This window comes from Struthio camelus, chromosome 6, assembly GCF_040807025.1.
Source record: "Struthio camelus isolate bStrCam1 chromosome 6, bStrCam1.hap1, whole genome shotgun sequence".
NCBI classification, from domain to species: domain Eukaryota; kingdom Metazoa; phylum Chordata; class Aves; order Struthioniformes; family Struthionidae; genus Struthio; species Struthio camelus.
In genome coordinates, this window is record NC_090947.1 from 40284488 (window position 1) to 40307961 (window position 23474).

Here is a 23474-nt window from a genome sequence, read left to right on the forward strand (position 1 = left end):
AATCAGACAGTCAGACAGTGGAGTGTGGATTGTGGTCACATGAGTGCTGGCTCTCCTTGTGCGCTTTTGGAGCAGGTACATTTGTCTTTTTGAGACCAAGCAGAAATAAGGATAATGTCTGAATGTTCAAGCCCTGCACAGCAGATAATAATAATCCAGCAGAAATATATTGTAGGATATGCCCTTATCTCTCTTTCATTCCCTGGGGACCAAACCTACTATGCTAATTATGCCATCCAGCAAAGCAGAAAGATTTTAGAGGCTGTATTTTGCAGGGGAAAAAAAAAAAATGTTCAGGATACAGAATAGGTATGCGACGACAGCAACTGTTAGTCGCCTAGTAAAGAAAGAAGCAGCTGCTAGAAGTCAGTGAGTTCCATGGTTGCTGCCCAGAGGAAGAAAACCCTGAAGTCTCTGCAGGATTCACAAGTGAGCTGATTTATAGGAGCTAAGTTATTAGTTTTATAATGCGTTATAACCCCATGAAAGTATCAACTAAACGCCAGATACACAGAGAAGTAGGAGTAAATATCCTCTCTTCAGGTGACAGTGAAGCTTCATTTAAATCACCTGTGTGTCTTTCATTCACTTGCACATCCTCACTAAACACGTATTGATCTCACTAAATTGATAAAAATCCCAGGTTAATATTTCTGTCAGTAGTTCCATAAGCTGTTAGAAGCAGCTTCAAGTAAAACTGATCAATATCAACTACAAATAACTCTCATTCTCTAATACATAGTCATTATTACTGATATTCACTATAAACAGCATTACTAACCCAAAATGATTCAGAATTGAAGAATGCTTCACTTGGCACACAATAGATTACTAGATTTGGATTCACTTGGATTTTTACCATCACATCTCATTAGGTGAAATGGTAGGAAGAAGGTAAGGATCCACAGAAGCCAGTACAACCAGGGAAATTAAATAACTAAACTAAATAAGTTAAGCTAATTAAAAAGAAACGCTGAGATCTACACTGCAACCCCCAGTCACAGAGACTAAGACACATAATTCCATATTGCAGGGAGCTGTCTCCCTCCATTTGTGATAAACAGTTACAAACTCCTCTTCTAAGGTCAAGTGCCTGTACTTTTCTTGCAGAGATGTTGTTATTTTCATCACACATGAGGAAATGATTCACACCATCTTCAGCAGGTGATAGACTTCTCTGAGAAGAAGAGACCAGATTTCAAACTCCCCCTCTAGCGGTTCCACTATGAATCAAATATTTAAATATTCCTTGGAGCGGAAAATTCAAGCTTCCCCTTTCTCACATAATTACTAAGTTATAGAGTACTTCTTATCACACTTTCTCTCTCTAGCCCAAACACTGCTTAATACATTATACAAGCTATAACAGCCTACATGTAAGGGACAAAGCTCAGCTCGCAAATGTCTTTGGCTTGGCACTTCGGATAATCTCCCTGAAGATAAGAGACGTGATTTCAAATTCCTTCAAGCAAACAAAGGATTTGAATTCTGATCAACCAAATTTTCCTGAGACACACATGAGGAAAATGCCTAATTTTATGAATTCTAATAGGACATAGGTAAAAGACTGAGGTCACACAACTCTGTAGTTTAAGGAAATATGTCTATGTGTATTCCCAATAGCACCTAATGCTTTAGCAGTAGCACCTAAAAAATTTGAGGTAGAATTTAGATAAACAGAGAGCAAGGTTTGTGGGGGGTTTGGCCTCTAGGTGTGGTTAGGCTTTGGACTTAAGTCTCCTTACAATTCTCTTTCTATATCTCAACATTTGTGTCTTCATAATGAATATTTGCATGCTCCCTTTTGTGAGATGTAATTTATTTCTGCTCAAACACTGAGATACGTGAATAACAAGCACTATTTAGTATAAAGTATGTGTATAGTATATACTGTTATATTGCATATAGTTTATACTTAGACAAAGGAAAGAAGCTACAAAGAGGAAAAAACATTACAAGCAAGGAATAAATTCAAACACTTGGATTAAGGTCGTTGTAACAACACCCTAAAGCTGCACAGAAGTATTTACCAAGGACGGAGGCTCCACAGGTTCCTCCATTCTGACAGTAATTGTAACAGTGGTTCGTTTCACATCGTTCACCTGAATAGCTTGGCCAACAGTGGCATCGGGGATCACCCTTCTCGTTTATTATGCACTTTCCTCCATTTTCGCAGGTCAGTTTACATGTATCATCTGCAGTAAAAACACACAGAGATTACTGGACTTTTCAATAATTTCAACAATTCTGTTTCAGGTAACTGGCAAACCAAAACTTCGGTACATTTTAAATAGCTCTACAGTTCCCTGTAATTGAGGGGGGGGGGAGGATCACTTTTCAAAATAAAGAGAGCAAAGTGTTACTGCTGATTCCACAGCATTAGACAAAAGATACCTTTCGGTGACCATAAGCCCCTCCTTGGAAAGGCTGTCAGGAGCTCCAGACTGGGCTGAGCGAGTGGCAGCACGCTCTCCTGTACGCCGGACACTGCACACTCTCCTGCACGAAAGACACTGACTGCCTGCTGCTGTGCCTTCACTGAGTGCTTATGAAGGTGCTGCCACAAATTCTGAGTAGCCTAGATTCAATCTTTTCATAAAGCTATTTTCAATTAAAGCTGTGCCTGTCTTGGAAACACTATGAGAAATAAATCTCTATTCATTTCAGTGAACAAGAAATACAGTCACTCAGTGACACCAACAAGAAATTAATTACAGAATAGCACGCATACAATGCTCAAACATCCAAATAATTGTAATCCTAAAGAAACAGACAAGCACCTTTTCAGCCCACATTATGCTTTTAATAATAAGGTCTTTCATTTCTCACATAACAAAATGAATGCTGTGAGGCCAGACTGCTGCCTAACTAATCCAGCAGTTGAACCTACATGCCCTTTTAACAAGACGGACAATGCAAACACTGATGGACAATGCAAACATCTATTCAGTAATAGATCCACCAGTAACGCTGATTTTTGCTGAATTCATCTGTTTCAGTTAAACAACGTACGCAAAAGAGTACAGGCATCCTTCTTCTCCTATACTTTCTCCTATACGCGCATGCTGACTCTTACTCCTGCTGTTTAGAGAAACAAGTCGCTTCTCAAGCGCTGGATTTAGGGAAGTCTGCTATCCTCAAGCTAAGGTTTTGCGGCCAAGTCATCGCGTTCATAAGGCCAGTTCTAACTGTGAGGAAGGCACTGAGAATTGTTCTTTCAAGCACAGGCTCTGTAGAGTCCAGTAATATAACTGAGCTTTTGCAGCAGCCTTTCCTTCAGAGTAACCTAAGTTCCTCTTTTCTACCTCTCTGGGTCCTGCATACGCCCTTCCTCATAGGAGTTTGGCTGCCTGTCGTCAAGACGAGAGCTGAGATGGTGCAGAAGCGCAACTCGGGATTGAACTGCAGTGAAAAGACCTGCAAGAAGCAGGGGCCTTCCCTGCCTTTTGCTTGTGAGCTGCCTTTAAGCTCAGGCCCTCTCCTTTGGTCCCCAGGGGAGCTACGCTTGCAGCCACATCCTGGCCTGGCCACATAGGTGCGCACCCCACGCCACGGACCTCACCTCCTGCCTTGACCTCAGACCTGCCTCGTCACCAGGACGCAGGTAGCGGCCCTGCACCGTGCTGGACCCACTGTCACTGCAGCTCCGACCATGCAGCAGTCTTGCCCTTGCTGCTCCCCGCTACGAGCAACCCGCTTACGCAAGTCTCGTGGGAACCTACCATCCTTGAGACCACTACACCTCTTGCAGATTAAGCTAGACAACAAATCTAGAAGCTATTGCAAGGGACTGACTGGCAGAAAATGTGATTATACAAAACTCATTAGTTCAGATGTTTAGAATAAAAATATGAAATGCCATATGGTGTTTATTTTTTTGGTATCCACCTTGGATATAAAAGTCTGTTGTAACAAAGCTACTTTGTATTTGGGAGTCTGAAGATGCCTCAGTATTTTATTTATTTAGGAGGTTCATTAAATCCTTTGATGTTCCATGAACCACTCTTCAGTTGCTCATTATAGAAGCTGTTTAAATGAAGAATGTAGCATATCTTATTGGACAGAAGCACTTTTTTTTTTTTGGCCTATCTTATCTGTTTTACTCATGAGTTTATAGAGCAGAGCTTAGTAAAAACTGAATAAAAATATACTGGGCCAAAAATTGCCTATAGTAAAGCTTTTCTAATCCAATTGGCTTTCAAAGATTGGGAAACTCATGTCCTATACTTTTCTGAGTTTCTGAGAAAGAAATGAGAAAGAAAAATAGGAAAGGCTGTAATATTTTGTATCATCATAGAATTCTTAAAATTCTCTGTTTTCCCCTCAATTAAACATTTTAAATTCAAGAATTTAAATATGACTTAAATTCAAGAATTTAAATATGACTTAAATATGAAACAATCAAGGAAAAGTTTCTACAACAATTTTAGACTTTAAGTAAGCTAAGGAATAAGACTGGAAGATGTAATGAATAAGCTAGTTTTCAAATACTGTGTTAGAGATTACAATATAAGAGTTTTAATGCTGCTGTTTTGTTGTTTGGAAGTAGATACAAGAATCAAATTACTTTTGCTGATTCACATCAATTGAGCACAAAAGGAATCAGATACCTTTGCATGGAAGAAAAGGAACATAATAGTCCTTTAGCAGAAGATAGGAAGAAAAAAGATTACAGGAGAGAAACACAGAAGAACAGTTATGAAAAGCTGAATACTCTTAATTTGAATTAGTGAAGAAAGGCTTCAGAAGAGCTGAGAACCCCTCTAGTAAGTACACCCTGTTGGAACAAAGAAATGTTTCTATCTTGAATAAAGTCAACATTGGTCAGACCTTGCTGGAACTCCAACTCAAACACCTCTCAGTTGTATTTAATTATCGGTATTTAATTATTGAAAAGTCAGAAGCAAATAATTTTACTTGCTAAACTATTGGCTAATATTCTAGCTACTGAATCTGACATCAAAGAAAGTAAAGGGTTATAGGTCATGTAATTTTATATATTCTCTCCTACTCTGGTATTTTGTCTTCTGCTGCCTTGGTTTGTCTACTTCAGTCTTAGTATTTCTTCAATAAAGAACAGAATAACTTTGATTTGCTCTTTTTCTTATGCTGTTCTTCCTGATATAAATGTTTGATACTTAATATTAATGAACTTAAAGCCTATTTGCTCAATCTTTGCCACTTTCCTCTAACTGAAAATAAAAATTTTTACACAGAGAAAATACTGAAAAAGCAGCAATGCAAAACTTTCTGAAGTCTACTGATACTTCCATCTTTACTTGTTCACTTTTTTGATATTCCATCCCTCTCCTCCAAACACATATATACATTTCTTTCATTGGTATTTCTATAAAAATCCTTTCTTTCTTGAGCAAAATACACCTTACTTTTTGCTATTTTGTCCTCTGAGAGATCCACTGATTTCTAGACTAGCAGCTTATTGGAAAGATGATGCTATTGAATAAAAGGTTAATGAAATATACTCATTGGGACAAGAACAGTTTTCCTCCGCATAGTGAAAAATACTCTTCTCAGGTGGCATAAAGGTATTTGCTCTTTCCTACCCTGAAGAGAAATGTGTAGTTATATTTACTAAGCTGAATGCACTCATTCAAGAGACTAGTACAGAGTTCTCAAGTTCTGGTAAGGCTGTATAACTCTTTCTGTCCCTCCATAAGAGGCCTCTACTATCTGTCAATTCTCCATATGCCAAGACTTATTAGAAGTTGCAATCTCCAAATTTTGTCCGAATGCTGTAAGAAAGATCCTCCTCTTTGAAGACTATTTGTTTGCCCTACACATATTTTGCTTAAAAAAAATCCATTTACTTTACAATCCCACACGTAGAAGTGTTAAAAAAGGATGCACAATGAGAAAAACTAACCAAAACCCTGCTGTAATTTAACACCTTTTTTTGTTCTGGGAAAATATCAGTCCCAACAGTATATCCCCATTGTAAACACAGAAGATATAGCCGTAACCAAAAGATTCTTTCAAACAGGAAGGAGCTTTCTGTGTCTGACCACCGTTCCATTTGCTATCAAAAAAGACTGAAAGCAGCACAGAAATCAAAAGATAGCATGGATTGAACTGCCATAGCTTTTGCTACGTAAAGCTCCCTGGGGCAGTATTTGTGGGTGAAAAGGAAAGTATGTAGGGATTAACTTCCATATCCCCACACAGAGCATTTGGTCTGCCTGCAGTTTCAGTGTGAAATGGGCAAGTCCCCACAGAAATGTGCTGCAGGAAATACCACAATAAATTAAATGTTTCATCTGTTTTCAGAAGCAACATCATATCTGAGCCTTTGTAATTTTTCTCAGGCTTTTCATCCAGCCAAGAGAGGACAAATATCCCTTTCCTAAAATGAAAGTGATAAACGTTCAGCTCCAAAATACTGAACTCTTGGAAGCATTCCATTACTCTTGCTCATTCAGCTGTGATACACACCGTCTCCTTCCAGTGCAAATCTCCCTTTTCACTTTCATCCTCCCGATAACATATTTAGCTTCTTTGTGTCACAGATAATTAGATATAATAAACCAAATGCGTAAAAATCCACAGGCTTCTTTTGGAAATATAAAGTGGTATCCTACCCATTTAAAAACCAAAGAATAGCTTCTGAACTGAAAAAGTCATGCCTGTTGCAGTCAATACATAAATTAGAAAAAACATGGTCCTCTGTCAGGCATAATCAGCTCTGGAAAAAAGAGGTGAAAGCTTATCTAAGAATAAACAGGAACTAGTTTTTATTTTGTTCTAAAAACATTCTGAATCTCATTCAGAATGACACACATGTTGCAATAACTCTGGCTTGAAAAAAACCAAACAAAACCAAAAAACTCTGTTTTAATCAGTTATAACAGTTGCTGGTAAAGCAGCTGTCTGGAGCAATCTGGATTCATTCTTACAGAAAGCTACTGGGCATTCAGTATTTAGAAATTTTCACACAGGACTTACAAAGAAAAATCAGTTTGATAGATCAAGTCAGTAGTGCTACTATGCAGAATTTGAAATTTACCTCAATTTTGTTTTGTTAAAAAAAATTCAATGAACCCCAGACTCCAGAGTCTGAGTCACTTTTTGGGTCATAGTTGCAAGAAACAAAGCAACTTCCCAGTCACCAATCCACTATTAAGTTGTACAAAGCATGCAAGGCTTTTTCACAATGGTCTTGCAAAAAACCACACCAAAATGAAATATGTCACATTAATGGAAAGAACACCATTTCTTGAAAATAATCATTATTTGTTGGCCTGCATGTTTCAGAGGGATAGAGAAAAAGGCATTGTCAAAATGAAGTCTTCAAACACTGACTCTCCTCAGGGCCAGTACTTGAGATAAACTGGAAACTGTAGATAACAGAGCCAAAATGGTACAACTGAAATCTACTAGTAACTTCATTACTACATTTTTAAAAACCAAAACCACTTAGAGACACTAAAAATAAAACTCTTACAGATGTTTGATAAAATACTGTTTACTATGATGACCTGGATTATATATTATTGAAAAATCAAAGTATAGTCACACTGGTTTTTGATACTCATAAATACTACTAATTCATGAAACTATGTGGCTTGTTATGTAACTTTGAATAGTTACTGTTCAAGTACATATCACTTCTATTAGTATATAAATAAAGACCGCTAAGAGAGACTTAAGAAGTTGAGTTTCCAGATCTGTAAATTAGTGGCTGTGTATTTTCAAATAGAAAAAATTGCATATATATATTATTATGATACATCTACTGTCAATTTGAAGTACAATTACTGTATTATGAGGAAACCAGCAACAAAACCATTTAAAAAGAGTTTCACAGATAGTACTGCTTCCGATGAAGATCTCCTGGACTTCACTCTTTTAAGGTCTAATCAGAAGACCACTGAAAACAACAAGGATCTTTCAACTGACTTTGAATCAGAATTTTATTGCAGAAATTGACATAAAATATCACTATGCAATCTTGGATTACAGCTGGATCAATATTCTACAATTTTGATATGATCTTGACTGTTTTGGGTTACTGACTTCTATCACTTTGCCAAAAATGCTCTGAGACAAAGAAGAAAATATAATGCAAGATTTTAAGAAGTTCAATGTATGCAGTTTGGGGTTTTTCACAGGCATTTTGTAGCTTTTTATCAGAAAAGCACAGTACGGCTGTCTTCCATTTTTTACTCAATATTTCTCTCGGTATAACTTTTTAAAGGAAGAGAATCTGTTTTACAACTCGATCTTCAGTTAGAAAAGGCATTGACTACAAATTTGCATGATGTCTCTTGTTTAGAGGCTCTTAGAAACCTAGTAAGCGCAAGTGGTTTGTCAGTCTACCAGTAATTATTATCCATGTTCACTCAAGATGCTGACCTTGAGGTTGACTCTGATCTCGCCAGGATCTCTGCTGATCCTTGGAGGCTAGAGTGTGCTAAGTAGCATGAAACAAACGTTTTAAACCCATTTCATACTTTTTCATAAATGTCAAAAGAGTGCAAAAACGTATACTCGGTAGTATGCTATGATGCTGAGGTTAGTGTCTGTTCATATGTAATCTGTGAGGCTACCAAACCTGCAATCTACAGTCAGTAGAGGAAAATTTATAAGAAAAAAACAATGCTAGACAATACTAGAAATATATTTTTTATCAGAAAACTAAGAAACATTTATGCAGTAACCTGTAAAAAGGTATAACAGATATCACCATTGTGGGAAGATACCAGAAAATATCAATATATTCAGACTGCTTTCTCTAGGTATTTCCTGTGTATCTATATAAATACAACAGAAAAATAATCTAAGAGTCTCCAGATATTTCTTTAATAAAAACATAACGTCCTGAAAGCTCTACCATGGCATAATCTCTTACCCCACAAGTAAAACTGTAACAGTTCTGAAACTATGGGTTCAAACTACTACCAGTCACCAGCAAAAAAACAGCATTCTTTTATTTGTCCTTTCTTCAATACCAGAATAGTAACTGTGGGCTATTTTTAATAAATTGTAGGTAGTATAGCATCAGCAGAAAAATCTCTGTTGCATTTCATCATTTCCTGATGACAAGTCAGAGGTAGCCATGCAGAACAGTTTCTATCTCGGATAAACAAATGTCTGGTACTTGAAGGAGCAGTAAGGGTAGATATTCTCCGTAGCACAGGGTGTTTAGACCGACTTTGTCTTAAGAATTACAAATCTTGTAGAGTATACTTACGTTTTGTACTATATCTGGTTCAGTGACATCATTTCTCCCCTAACAGTAGAAATTGTAAAACTACTGTAGAATTGTATAGCTATTGTATAAACTCACATTGATAGCTATTCAGCCACAGAGGAACCATAATTAAGTTTTCATTTATTATATTTTTGCTAGTGCAGTACACGTGGTGTAGTACATATAAAAGTTGGTGCTGATGTAAATGCAATGCATACATGTACTCCTACTTAAGCAAAAAGATGAATGGGTTTGTTATGTAGGACAAGCTCTGTAATACTGTTTTGCTCTATAAACTATTCTTAAAAATTGTAGATTTCTTGAAACAGAAAAAGAAATATTGCTAGTCAAGAAAAGTTTTATTAATCCCACATCATAAAACATTTAAACACTGTTAGATTAATTCATCATTTAAAGATTAGGAAGTCTTTAATAGGTGACATTTCCCCCACAAAATGGAATGATGACATTTCATTTAAATTCATTAAATTACTAAATTGAGCAGTTTAAATACTAAGGATCTCACCAAAATATAGATCACTTCAATCTCTGAGCCTAGAATTAAACATCAGAGGGACGTTCTGATGCATTCTGACTTTTCATACACATGAGAAATCCTACTTTCTGGAAATTTTAAAATTCAAGCTGACCAAAAATCAATTCCAGTTGGCTAACCATCTAACTCATTAGGTTTGGCCTTAACTACAGTGGGAATAACTTTAAGCATTTAACAGTCTTTCTTCCAAAGTCACATTCTTTATTTTTCCTAAAATATAGTAATAATTAAGTAGATATGCTACCACAAAGTCTAGTTTCTTGTGTCTAACACTACATTTCTAAAAATGAATACCATCTAATATCAGTTCAGTCTGATACTTCATTCTTCATTTTGATGAATAAAAACAGCTTTTTGAATGAGGTATTTGCTTCTTCACTATTTACTTTCCATTTCAGATAAGTAACAGGTATGTTGAACAGCTTCATGGAACTGACCCACAGACAGCCTAGCCTTTTGCCATGAAAAAAACTGATCGATTCTTAATTTCTGTTTCCCATGCAGTTTTCAATACTCACCTAGCAGGTTCAGATCAATGCATGTTCCATTGACCAATGATTTTCCTTCTGGACATGCACATGTTGCACCAGAAGGGTTGAGTAAACAAATGAATTCACATGTCTGGCCCAAGCATGGATTAGGCACTGTTTGAGAAGAGAAAAATATATAAAAGATTATCTTGTTTATAATTACACTGTGCTACAGAATTGGAAAAAAAAAGAATAAATAGATATAAATAATTATGATACACTTCTGGCATCAACAGCCTAAAGTCATTGAACACATTCACTCAAGTGGCAGTGCAAGACACATACCAACATAGAGTTTATTCCAGTAACAACAACTTCAAAAATGTTAAAGCAAGACATTCAAGAAGTAAACACTGGCTTTTGGTGCTAACAGAATTATTTTTATTTAACCTCTAAACGTTCACTGCAACAGCATTCATTCTTGAGACTGCAATTTTCATTAACTCTGCTCATCCTACATCTCTCATTTTACTTTGCTAGCTTTTACTATGATTTTATCAGCTACTGACTGACCGCAGGAAGATCTGTATTTGGCTGAAATATTTTCAGAAATTTTAGCTGCTGAAGACAATGATGTTGAGATCATAGAAAGCTTCACTCTTCCAGCTGAGTTAACACACATGCCAGTGCTGTATTTGCCAGTGCTAGGCAAAACTGATACCCTCACGCTTTCTGAGCGGTAACAGTGCGGACTAGACCGCACCACAGAATTCGGCAAGGACTTAGAAACCGATCTAGGAGTACAACTTCACTCAATTCACTCGTTTGAAGTAAAAAGGGCAGCTTGAGGTCCCTCAAAAATATTATTGATATTTCTAGATACCTTTCTCAGGTATGCGTTCGTCTGCCTTCTCACTAGCGGTCAGTACTTCTGTCTGCTTCCTGGGCAGGTCTGCTACCACCTGGCTAAATAAAGGCCTCGCTGAGCTATGCTCCACAGTGGCGCAAGCCTGCACGGCAGCTCCTGGGAGGAATGATACAGCTCAGTGCCGCTGCTCAAGTGTCCTGTCACACGAGTAGCACGGGTGAGTGGCTCTCCTTCACCACGCGTGGAACCAGAAGGCCGACAGCTGCTTCAGAACTCAGCTCGGCTTTTTCAAGTGGAAGATTCACCTTAGTATTTTGACAAAAATTCAGTCCATCTTTAACTTTCAGTCAGCTCCAGTATCTTTGCTCAGTACTCACAGGATGTATATGTTTCTACTCCAGATGGAACAAAAAGGGCCAGTTTTATATCCTAGTCACAGGCATGCACGCACCATACGCGTACTGCGCATGGTGTGGGGACAGACTTTTACAGTAACCGTTAAGACGCATTACTGAAGGCAAAAAATCCCCACACAACATAGTCCTGTCGATATGATCCTTCATTTGTTATCCTATATCTAGTGATCAGTTAAGGGAAGATGCATCAGTCAGTCACCCAGCCACCTGAGGAAAACATCGCATGCCCTTGCATCCTGCCCCTCTTGGTCTCCTGCCCTGCAGTGGAGAGCAACCGCCACCTCCTTCTCTCAGCCAGTACACGGACCGTGAGTACAGATGGGACTCTTCTCTCCGTTCCACCTCTGGGGTCACCAACACTGGACACTGCAAGCTTCAATTTCTAATCTCACCGCTGCCCCCTGTCTTACTGTACAAATCTTACACTCAACAGCAATTTCCATCAGAGGCGTCATTTATTTTGGCTTTCTCAAAAAAAGTACGTAAGTTTTGTGCTCCACAGCAAATGAAGTATTTTTCTCAGTAAGCTATTATTTATAAATGTATTTATAAATCACTGAGTGTTTTTATAATGAAAAACAATGTATTAATGAGAAATGGTTTTGGAATACTATTATAGAATTCAAACTTTCATGTTCATTAACTAAAACCAGTTCTAATTACATTAATAATTTTGCAAATGGTGAGAGATTTATTGGTAATACGAAGAAAAATTAGCATCTGGTTGCGACTATAAGTTTTTGCATGCAGCTGTTAATTTTTTTTTTAATACTTCATTTAGAGCGCAGATGCACGAGGTAACCATTCGTCCAATGTCTTTTCAAATGGGAGAACATATATCAAAAAAATTAAACTATATAATGAAATAGGACTAAATCTATTTTCAGTTCGTACCATAAGGCTCTGTTTCATATTTTTCCATTGTTGGTTACTTTTAAGGTTTTTTTTTCCTGAGTCGAATTTACTCCATACTTAGTTTAAAGTAATTACGATTACTCACAGTCTATTTGTTTGAAGCGATGAAAAATCAAGGCACTTTTTGCTTTATCAGCAGCCACACTTAGATATTCTACAAGGCTCCTGCCAAATTTGTGTACTCTAAATGCACCATTCTTGGGACCTGCTCCATATATGTAATCTTCAAAAATGTCAATTCTATGTGGATGCAATAAACCTTAAATAAAAATGAATAATACATAAATATATTCATATTTAAATAATAAACAACTTTATTTTAATAATAACTTAAATTGCACTGCAATTACAAGCTAAAAGACACTATTACTTAGACAGCTTGGTTTATATCCACAAAGATTGTCTTGTAAAAAGCAGTATTTTTAAAAGGAAATCTTTTCATGCTGCAAGCAACTAAAATCTCTAGTTTGGTATTAGTTTTCCCCCATTTCAGCCTCAGTGACTGGTTGAATACTGAAAAGTAGGGAAGCCCTACTGTAAGGACTAAAAAAAACCATCTGTAACTGCAGACATTTTAACTACAAGTAACTGCTATACATGACAAAATAGAGATTATTTTGCTGTACATAGAAAAAATTATTCTGATAAAACACTTCTTTACCACTGTTTCTTCTTAGCATGTGTCAGATATACTAATTTATATACTACATTTATTTTAATTCATAACTATAGTAAATTAATGAAGATGCTAGAGCTCTATTGTTCCTCATTTTTAAGAGCTAGGTGTGCCCACTAGATATCATACTTCAATTTTCTATGCAGGACAGGCTGTAAGATTTCAGCTGTGAAATTCTACTCATGTAACAAGCCAATAGCTTCTAACTAAAGCTTCTTTTTCAGAGATACATCTCTTCTTGATTTGAAGACATAAGGAAACAGAACCTATCATTGCCTGTGATACCGTACTCCTATTATTATCCACCTTCACTGTGAAAATGAGTTTTATTTTTAACTTGCATTTAGTTTCAATTTTCAGCCTGCCTTTCTACTGGTTTTCCATTCTATTATCAATGCTTAGTGCTCAGTATTTTGTATCTATAAAATTATTCATGAACTCCACTTCATTATTTTATACTTGTTTAATTAAATGGGTGAAAGTTCTTAAGTCTCATTGCAAAATGACTTCTAAACTCTGCAATTTTTTCTTTTGTGCATCTTCTCTAATTATTCCACAGTTGCTAAAAATGTTGACAGCCAACAAAAGGAAACGTCACATTACTGATCTTGTATTTGCATATGAAATGATACTTATCACTTACTTATCGAAGTAAAAAAGTCTCTACTTATTACTTGCCCATTTATAAAGCCCCAGATTGCTGGCTTTGGTACAGAGTAGTACAGCCCTACTGTGCTAGAGATTATTTTTAAAGCTGTCACCTTATATGCATTTTCCTGTTTAGTAATACTCTTGTGCCTGTTCTTTTTCCTCTTGAAGAATAAACTCCCATTTATTCCTAAAACACAAATTACTATTAAGATATATTAAAACTCAACCTAGGATACTCTGTCAATCTTTCTGTCAGCCACAAATCAATCTTTCTGTCAGCCACAAACTTTCTTACTGCTGTGTCTTGTTTTTGTGCTGGATTGTAACCCAGGCACTTTTAAATCCTATAACTGAAGGAGGCGCAAGCAGGAATATTAGGAGCATTCACTGTCTTCTAAAACCTTACAGCAGACATCTGCATAGTGTGATTTTGCGTTATAGTAGATGGTGATCAGATCCCCTCATTCATCAAAGCCATCCTTCACTAGATAAATACCTTCCATGTATTTTAATCCAAGATATGATGTAAAATGTTATCAAAACTGGAATAAGATGATTTAAATCTGATCTTGCTTAATTTCCATTGAGGGAGAATTTTTCCAGAACCCCCAGGTGAATCACTGGTTAAAAACACTCCTTAGCACCTGATGTAGTATCATCCCAATGAAATTCCACTACCATCTGCCCACTGAGCATTTCCCAAGAGCAGACTGCTTTCCCATTTTGAACCTATTTAATGTGCTCTCTTTCATTCTTTTTCATCTAAGTTTCATACAATAATGTAACATATTATTAGATTACCAAATTATTTAAAAGTCAACATGCAAACTTACTCTAAAAAAGTTTGCTAGACCAAAAAGTACTTTCCTGATTACAAAATACCCTTTCCTGATTTTCATTTTTTTAGTACTATGTGGTTGTTTACTATCCTGAATACCATATCCATTATTTTTCCCAGAACTGGTTCAGGTCAATTGATCTGTAAGTTATATAATTCCTGTGCAATGCAGACAGCTCCAACTTCTACCTACTCAAGGTCCTCCTATTGCCATGTAAATCCAAATGAGGCCAAACATAGGTATTAAACACAACGGAAATATTGTATTACCTAAGCTAATAATTAGATAAGAGTATTGGAGAGCTGCACATATCACCCTATCACTGTTCACTCAAAGATTATCTAAAAACTTAAATATCGATCTCTTTAGATAATATCTAAAGTATTAGCTGAAAAAAAAGCAATGAATATTACTTTTTAATAATCATTGATTTTTGCTTAAAGAGTTTCTCTGAATCACGTAAATTCATCCAAATAAAATAAAATAGGAATGTTGTTACATAAAAGTTCTTCATACCTTGTTTAGTGCTCACAGACACAACTGAATCAGAACCATCAAAAAGAACGCTGCCAATAACAGATAATTCAAAATCAGCCCAGAACAAACGCTGACTGAACTGGTCAACTACAAGACCTACAAAGAAAAAAATTTCAAAATACACATTGTTATGTACTAAACATTTTCTTATCCTTCATATTTGTAGAATACAGAAAATGGTGAAGATGAGGAAACATGACAGAAACTGAAAAGAATGTAACATCTTCTGTTTAAACCTTCAACTTGAGTCAACCAGTTTCTCTAACTTAGGCCAATACTTTTTGAATCCTCAGCAGGCAGGAGCATATACCAGGTGAGAATATGGAATCTAATCTTTTTGCTCTACAAAACAAAATCTATTGAAGTCGATAGATTTCTAAGCAGTAGCATCAGTGTGACTATGTGCTGAGAACTGCAAGTCATTCAGATTTGATAGTCTTCCTAATCTACGCTGTTTCCGCATGTATATATTTTCCTGGTTTTTTCTTTTTCTGGTCATCAATACTTCATATCTGATGTTTGACCCTGTGCCGTGCAGGAACACCCGGAAGAAGTGGCGAGTGATTGTTGTGGGTGACTCCCTGCTGCAGGGGACAGAGGCACCTATCTGCCAACCTGACCTCTTGTCCAGAGAGGTTTACTGCCTGCCAGGGGTTCGAATATGAGATGTCATGGAAAGACTGCCAAGGCTTGTCCATGCATCAGACTACTACCCTCTGCTGCTCTTCCATGTGGGCGCTAATGACACGAAAGGCAAATTGGAAACCATCAAACGGGACTTCAGAGCTCTGGGAATAGTGGTTAAGGGTCTGGGAGCCCAAGTCGTTTTCTCCTCAATCTTGCCTGGGAGGGGAAAGGATGGGAGGAGGAGGAGACTAGTTTTCCAAGTGAACAACTGGCTGCGCCACTGGTGTTGGCAGCAGGGTTTTGGTTTCTATGACCATGGAACCCTGTTTGAAGATCAACAGCTGATGGGGAGAGATGGGATCCAGCTTACCAAGCAGAGCACGCGCGTCTTTGCCAACAGATTGGCCAGCCCGGTAAGGAGGGCTTTAAACTAGGCAAGATGGGGGAAGGGGAGTGGTATAGTGACAGGGGAGTCAGTAAAACACCACTCAAGTCAGGATGCCTCCAGCGGGTGCACGCAGCCAGGGGAGACAGCATGGAACATGGCTATGGAGGATCCTCTTGCACCTCTCCTTACATGCTTGACCAGCTCTCTGAAATGCCTGTATACCAATGCACGAAGCATGGGGAATAAACAGGAAGAGTTAGAGATCTGTGTGCGGTCACAGGGCCATGATCTCATTGCCGTTACAGAGACATGGTGGGATAGTTCACATGACTGGAATGCTGTCATGGATGGCTATGTGCTTTTTAGGAAAGACAGGCAGGAAGGCGAGGTGGTGGAGTTGCTCTTTATGTGAGGGAGCAACTAGAATGTGTGGAGCTGTGCCTAGGGGTGGATGAAGAGCAAGTGGAGAGCCTATGGGTAAGGATTTTTAAAGGGCAGGCTAAAATGGGTGACATGGTGGTGGGGGTTTACTACAGGCCACCTGATCAGGAAGAAGTCGTCGATGAGGCCTTCTACAGACAGCTGGAAGTAGCCTCACGATCACAGGCCCTGGTTCTCCTGGGGGACTTCAACCACCCTGACATCTGCTGGGAAGACAGCACAGCTAGACACAAACAGTCAAAGAGGTTCCTGCAGAGCACTGATGATAATTTCTTGACCCAGGTGGTGGAGACGCCAACAAGGAGAGGTGCAATGCTAAACCTTGTACTAACGAACAAAGAAGGTCTAGTTGGAGATGTGAAGGTTGGGGGCAGCCTTGGCTGCAGTGACCATGAGATGGTGGAGTTCAGGATCCTGCGAGGAGGGAGCAGGGCAATAAGTAGGATTGCAACGCTGGACTTCAGGAGAGCTAACTTTGGCCTCTTCAGGGACCTACTTAGGGGGAATCTCATGGGGTAGGGCCCTAGAAGGAAGAGGGGTCCAAGAAAGCTGGTTAATATTCAAGTATCACTTCCTCCAGGCTCAAGATCAGTGCATCCCTCTGAGTAAGAAGTCGAGCAAAGCGGGCAGGAGACCTGCATGGATGAGCAAGGAACTCCTGGCAAAACTCCAACAGAAGAAGGAACTACACAGAATGTGGAAAAGGGGACAGGCCACTTGGGAGGAATACAGGGACGTTGTCAGAGTGTGCAGGGATGTGACAAGGAAGGCTAAGGCCCAGTTGGAATTAAATCTGGCAAGGGATGTCAAGGACAACAAGAAGGGCTTCTTCAAATACATCCACAGCAAAAGGAAGACTAGGGAAAACATGGGCCCGCCGCTGAATGGGGCGGGTGCCCTGGTAACAAAGGATATAGAGAAGGCAGAGTTATTGAATGTTGCCTTTGCTTCAGTCTTCACTGCTAAGGCCAGTCCTCAGGAATTCCAGACCCTGGGGACAAGAGAGGAAGGCTGGAGAAAGGAAGACTCTCCCTTGGTGGAGGAGGATCAGGTTAGAGATCTTTTGTCCAAACTGGACATCCATAAATCCATGGGCCCTGATGGGATGCACCCATGAGTGCTGCGGGAGCTGGCGGATGTTATTGCTAGGCCACTCTCCATCATCTTGGAAAGGTCCTGGAGATCAGGAGAGGTGCCTGAGGACTGGAAGAAAGCCAGTGTCACCCCAGTGTTCCATCCCTGGAAAGGTGATGGAACAGCTCCTCCTGAAGGTCATCACTAAGCATCTGGAGGACAAGAAGGTGATCAGGAGTAGGCAGCATGGATTCACCAAAGGGAAATCATGCTTGACCAATCTGATAGCCTTCTATGATGGAATGACTGGCTGGGTAGATGAGGGCAGAGCAGTGGATCTTGTCTACCTGGACTTCAGCAAGGCTTTTGACACTGTCTCCCATCACATCCTCCTAGGTAAGCTCAGGAAGTGTGGGCTAGATGAGTGGATGGTGAGGTGGCTTGAGAACTGGCTGGATGGCCGAGCTCAGAGGGTTGTGGTGAATGGTGCAGAGTCAAGTTGGAGGCCTGTGGCTAGTGGTGTCCCCCAGGGGTCAGTCCTGGGTCCAGTCTTGTTCAATGTATTCATCAGTGACCTGGAGGAAGGGACAGAGTGCACCCTCAGCAAGTTTGCTGATGATACTAAACTGAGGGGAGTGGCTGACACAGCAGAAGACTGTGCTGCCATTCAGAGGGACCTGGAGAGGCTGGAGAGATGGGCGGAGAGGAACCTCATGAAACTCAAAGACAAGTGCAGGGTCCTGCCCCTGGGGAGGAGCAACCCCATGCAGCAGGACAGGCTGGGGGTTGACCTGCTGGAAAGCAGCTCTGCAGAGAAGGACCTGGGAGTGCTGGTGGACAACAAGTTAAACATGAGCCAGCAATGCGCCCTTGTGGCCAAGAAGGCCAATGGGATCCTGGGGTGCATTAGGCAGAGTGTTGCCAGCAGGTGGAGGGAGGTGATCCTGCCCCTCTCCTCAGCCCTGGTGAGGCCTCCCCTGGAGTACTGTGTCCAGTTCTGGGCTCCCCAGGACAAGAGAGACATGGTGCTACTGCAGAGAGTCCAGCGGAGGGCTACAAAGATGATGAGGGGACTGGAGCATCTCTCCTATGAAGAAAGACTGCAAGAGCTGGGCCTGTTCAGCCTGGAGAAGAGAAGACTGAAAGGCGATCTCATCAACATGTACAAGTATCTGAAGGGGGAGTGCCAAGAGGATGAGGCCAGACTCTTCTCCGTGGTGCCCAGCAACAGGACAAGAGGCAACGGGCACAAACTGAACCACAGGAAGTTCCATCTGAACCTGAGGAAGAACTTCTTTCTTGTGAGGGTGACAGAGCACTGGAACAGGTTGCCCAGAGAGGTAGTGGAGCCTCCTTCCCTGGAGATATTCAAAACCCATCTGGATGTGATCCTGGGAAACATGCTCTGGGCAATCCTGCTTGAGCAGGGAGGTTGGACTAGATGACCTCCAGAGGTCCCTTCCAACATAAAACATTCTGTGATATATAATAAATATTACAGAATTAAAATTAGGATTATTTTACTTGAAATAGGCTGAAAGTGTTGCAAGACTTAAATAGTAATATTTATTGTGTGTGTATATATATATGGAGAGAGACTGAGACAGTGAGTGAGAGCAAAAATGAGAATAAAAGATAGATAACATTGTGACTACCCAGCCTCTCAGCAGTAACTGCAATAGCTAAATCAAGCAGTCCATGTTTCACTAGAGGATGCTTAAATGATTAAAACGCCATTTTAAGTCATGTCAAAAGCTCCAGCCTGTAAAAATACTTGAACCATAAAATAATTTAATTCGCAGCTTTTGAAGTTATAATATATTTTTTTATAAGAATGGGACAAAAGTATTTCTTTTCCTATTTATGTAAGTAGGTGAGTCAGAAAAAAAATACACCAAAAGAAATTATACATAACAGCAAAAATTCTCTTCTTAAGGTCATAAATTAATTGGCTATAGACAGATGGAAGGAAGGAGAGGAGGTGTGATACATAGAGCAGTGAAATATGTTTATATTTGCAACTCCATTTGAAAGTCTTTAAATGAAACACTAGTATTCAGACATACAGGTGAAAAGAATCAGTTCTCCTAAAAGATAATCACAATGTGTCAACTCTGTATGATATATAGCATATGTAACCTGCAAGTTTTAGGAACACTTACCAAGCTCCAGCTTTGAATTATTCTCCACATTTTAATACGAATATTTAAATAGCACATAATAAATAAATAACATTCTTAATGTATCTTTCATAGTATCAGAGATAATACAAAATAAAAAAGCACTTATCACTATTGTGATAGTCATATTTATGCAAACCCTGTAAAATCAAACCAAAATGCTCAAACTCTCACTCTCTCTTACTTGAAATGGAGAAGTCATATTCAGGAACAAATTTAAGAGCAGTGGAATACAGAGGTTCAGTAAAATCTCGAACTTCATCTAATCAGGAGTAGGAAGGTTTCACTTGGGAGGAAATACTAAAGCCACAGGTAAAGAATGGCTTGAAGTCTCTCTTTTGCATTATCTCCACAAAGAGAATGTATTTGAGTGAAATATATGACAAAAAAATCAAAAGACTCCACAGACATTCACTTTCTATGATGAAGCAAAGGAAGAAAAGTACAAAAGGATGCTCTAAAAGTGTTTTCAGACAGTAGGCATCAAAAAATGCAATATTGTGACACGAATTTGTGAAATTCTCTCTTGCACAGCCTGTTCCGTTAATTGATTTTCCTTTTTAAGGGTACTGAACAAATCATATTTTCACTGATTATATAAAGTACTTTGATACTGTCTTGTAAAATCATCATTTCAAGCTTTGATACATAATAGTCATTACAATCATTTGTTACATAAAAGTCAGGTTAAGATATACCATTTGAAAAGACAATTAATAATTTTAATTGGTAACTGAATATGGATAACCAGAATATAAACAATTTTGCATCCAATTTTCTGGAAACCGAAAAACTGGAATTCAGCCAAGATATTTGTGACAAGTTACCACATGCCATGTAACAAGGAAAATGGAAATGATGTGTACCTGTAGGTCTTTGCAAATTCTTTTGAACCAATATCCTTCTCAAAGTACCATCCATAGATGATTCTTCTATGTGAGAGCGGTCCCCAATAACAGTCCAGTACATCATCCTAAAATTATTAAACATAAGTTACGTAAGTTATGAGTCTATACAGAACCTCAAAACACCTTATTGACATTAAATGACTGTAAGCTTCTCAATTGACCTAAAAACAGGACATAATCAACCCTGTTTCACATAAAGGTAAAATGAACAGAAAGATTAAGAAAATGTCTTGGCCAAGTTTTAGGCATTTGTACACATCATTTGTCATACTTTATGCTGCATTTGGGTTTAAATCACCAAAAAAAGAATAATGTCAGAACATACATACCCCTTTTTAGGATTTACAGCAATTGCATATGGTTCTCCTGCCATACTTGTAAGGAGTCTTGTACAGTTAGGTCCGTTCAACTGCCCTACATTGATGGAGTATCTCAGACTTGTCCAATGAGTTGTATAGTAGCTGAACCAATGCATTCTGGAATGATCAGTCCAGTAAATATTTCCAGTAACCCAGTCAACAGCAATGTCCCTAGGTCTTTTGAATTCTGGACACTAAAAGGAACAGATTTTAAAGTTAGATGTATGGAGATGATCTTTAACAGGTCACAGTTTGGCAAATAACTGATACCTTTAACACAGATGATGAAATATTTGAAAATACTGCATTGGAAAGACACAAACTCCACCCAGGCGGAGTTTAGGTGATATTTAGGTGATAAGCTCTAAGTGATCTGGTCACCGTTCTATCCAATGTAGAAGAACAAATTCAGTGGTTCAAAACAACTTTTCTCAAGTCTAAGGCTACTTGAATTATTAAGAAAATGGCACTAACACATTAACTACTTGAACTATTGATACTGAGGCAGACAAATGCAACATACTGTGATCCTAAAGGACAGAAGAAGGAAGAATTGAGATTACACAGCTATTATACTCTACAGAACTATGTTCTACAAGCATAAGCCCTTGTGAGATAAGACTCACTGAAAACAGTCCTCGAGACCACCCTGAGGTATGGCTGCTCAGGAGTCTGCCAAGGATAAGTAAAATCACTGCATTTAGAAAACTATTTCTCTTTCCTTGCTGTTAACTCTTACTATGTTCCTCCATCAACTAAAATTGGAGTTAGCAGAATACTTACCCTCATTTGTAAAAAACTGGACTGATTAAATCTTTACACTTAGTAGAAATGTGTATTAAAAAGTTACTCTAAAGTTTACAAAAAATGCTGCAAAAAGGAATATACCATTTCAAATAGGACTACCCAACTAATTCTTTACATGAAGAAAGCATACAATGAAAACTTCAAGCTTTGCAAGAGCTAAGGGAGTACACAACTGTTTGCCTGTTTACATATAACGACATCTAACTAAATTATGTATAAAAATGTCTGATTTTTGACAAATGCAGTAATGGAACACTACTAAACTATGAAAATAAAACCAGGACACAAAATCCCCAAATAATCTATTTTTCTCAGGTATCAGAGTTCCCTAATACCAGAAATATGTTTGTAGATTTTTTTTTTTCCCCAGCACAAAATAAAGGTCATTTCAATCTCTAGGAGAAATAATAGGACTGCAAGGGCAAATTTATTGTTCATAAACCTTTAAACCTACAAAAAGGTCATAGAATGCATGTTCTAAAAGATATACAGAATGATGACTTTCTATTTAGATGAGTATTAAAGCAGCAAACTGCATTTACAAAAGAGTATTTCTGTTAAAAATAGGTGCTAGGTTTTTTCTTTTAAGTTAACAAAAAATAATGTATCACAGATCTTTGTGCTACTGGCAGCCTATGCGTCCAGAAACATAATTAAACCAAACTATTTTTATCAAGAAATATGGTCCTTGCATGCAATATTCTGGCTCTTCTTTTTTAAGTTATCCACAGCTCAAACAATTTAAAGTAAAATTAAGACTCCTTAAAATGTGGGTGTTTGCTGATAAACTTCATTATATTTCATACTCTAAACTTCTTTTAATTTTGGATTATATTCAGGCATCTGATCTGTTTCAAGCCGCCTCTCAGAGCAGGAGCTCTGCAGTTACTACCTCAGGAACTGTACAGAGTTAACGGTTTACCTCGAAGAACTGGACTATAAGACTGAAACCGGTTTCTTCAGAAAGGAAAACAGCTATTAAGGACAGCAGAGTTCCCTGCCTTTCCTTTGGACAGCTCAAGAACCCATTGTTTACAGTAAGACTGATTTTTTTCAACCTAGCAAGCACATGAGGTAAGGAATCATGCAGTGTGAGGGATAGTTCCCAGAAAGCTGGTAGCAGAGGCAGATGACGCAAAGGAAGACCTTGGAACAAAGCTGCATAGCCTACTAACAGTGACCCTTCCTCACTCTTCTCATCCACACAGTAGAAGCGAAATTCTAGCAACGGTGGGGCTCAGATTAAAGTTCAAATGAACAAGGAGATAACCTGAAGAAATGAAAAGCAGCCACCTGTTGTAAGAGATTAAAAAGAGAAAATAAAAAACACTAACTGATGCTACTGCCCTTTAATGATCAGATATGCTGATTAAGTTTCAACCTCACTAGATCATATTTCTGATGTCTTATATATCTTTCTACATTGTCTAGGAAAAGTACCGACTTACATGAGCTGTTACCTAATGGCTTATTTGGACTATGTTAAATTTTAAAGAACGATTTTGCATAAAGAAAAAGGATGAAAATCATCTGAAAGTTTTCTGTAGTCCCTTT

At 38.4% G+C, this 23474-nt stretch overlaps 1 protein-coding gene across 2 annotated transcripts in view; it reads right to left on the reverse strand.

Annotated features, from left to right (window-relative positions):
* Positions 1 to 23474, reverse strand: part of LRP1B (LDL receptor related protein 1B) — a 741350-nt gene that overhangs the window by 36134 nt on the left and 681742 nt on the right. For both annotated transcript variants that reach the window (XM_068949290.1, XM_068949291.1), the window contains 6 exons: positions 21084 to 21307; positions 20713 to 20819; positions 15116 to 15232; positions 12519 to 12692; positions 10283 to 10408; positions 2031 to 2195 (listed from right to left, as the gene is read on the reverse strand). In XM_068949290.1, coding sequence (XP_068805391.1) covers positions 2031 to 2195; positions 10283 to 10408; positions 12519 to 12692; positions 15116 to 15232; positions 20713 to 20819; positions 21084 to 21307 — 913 coding nt within the window. The remainder of the gene's footprint in view (positions 1 to 2030; positions 2196 to 10282; positions 10409 to 12518; positions 12693 to 15115; positions 15233 to 20712; positions 20820 to 21083; positions 21308 to 23474) is intronic.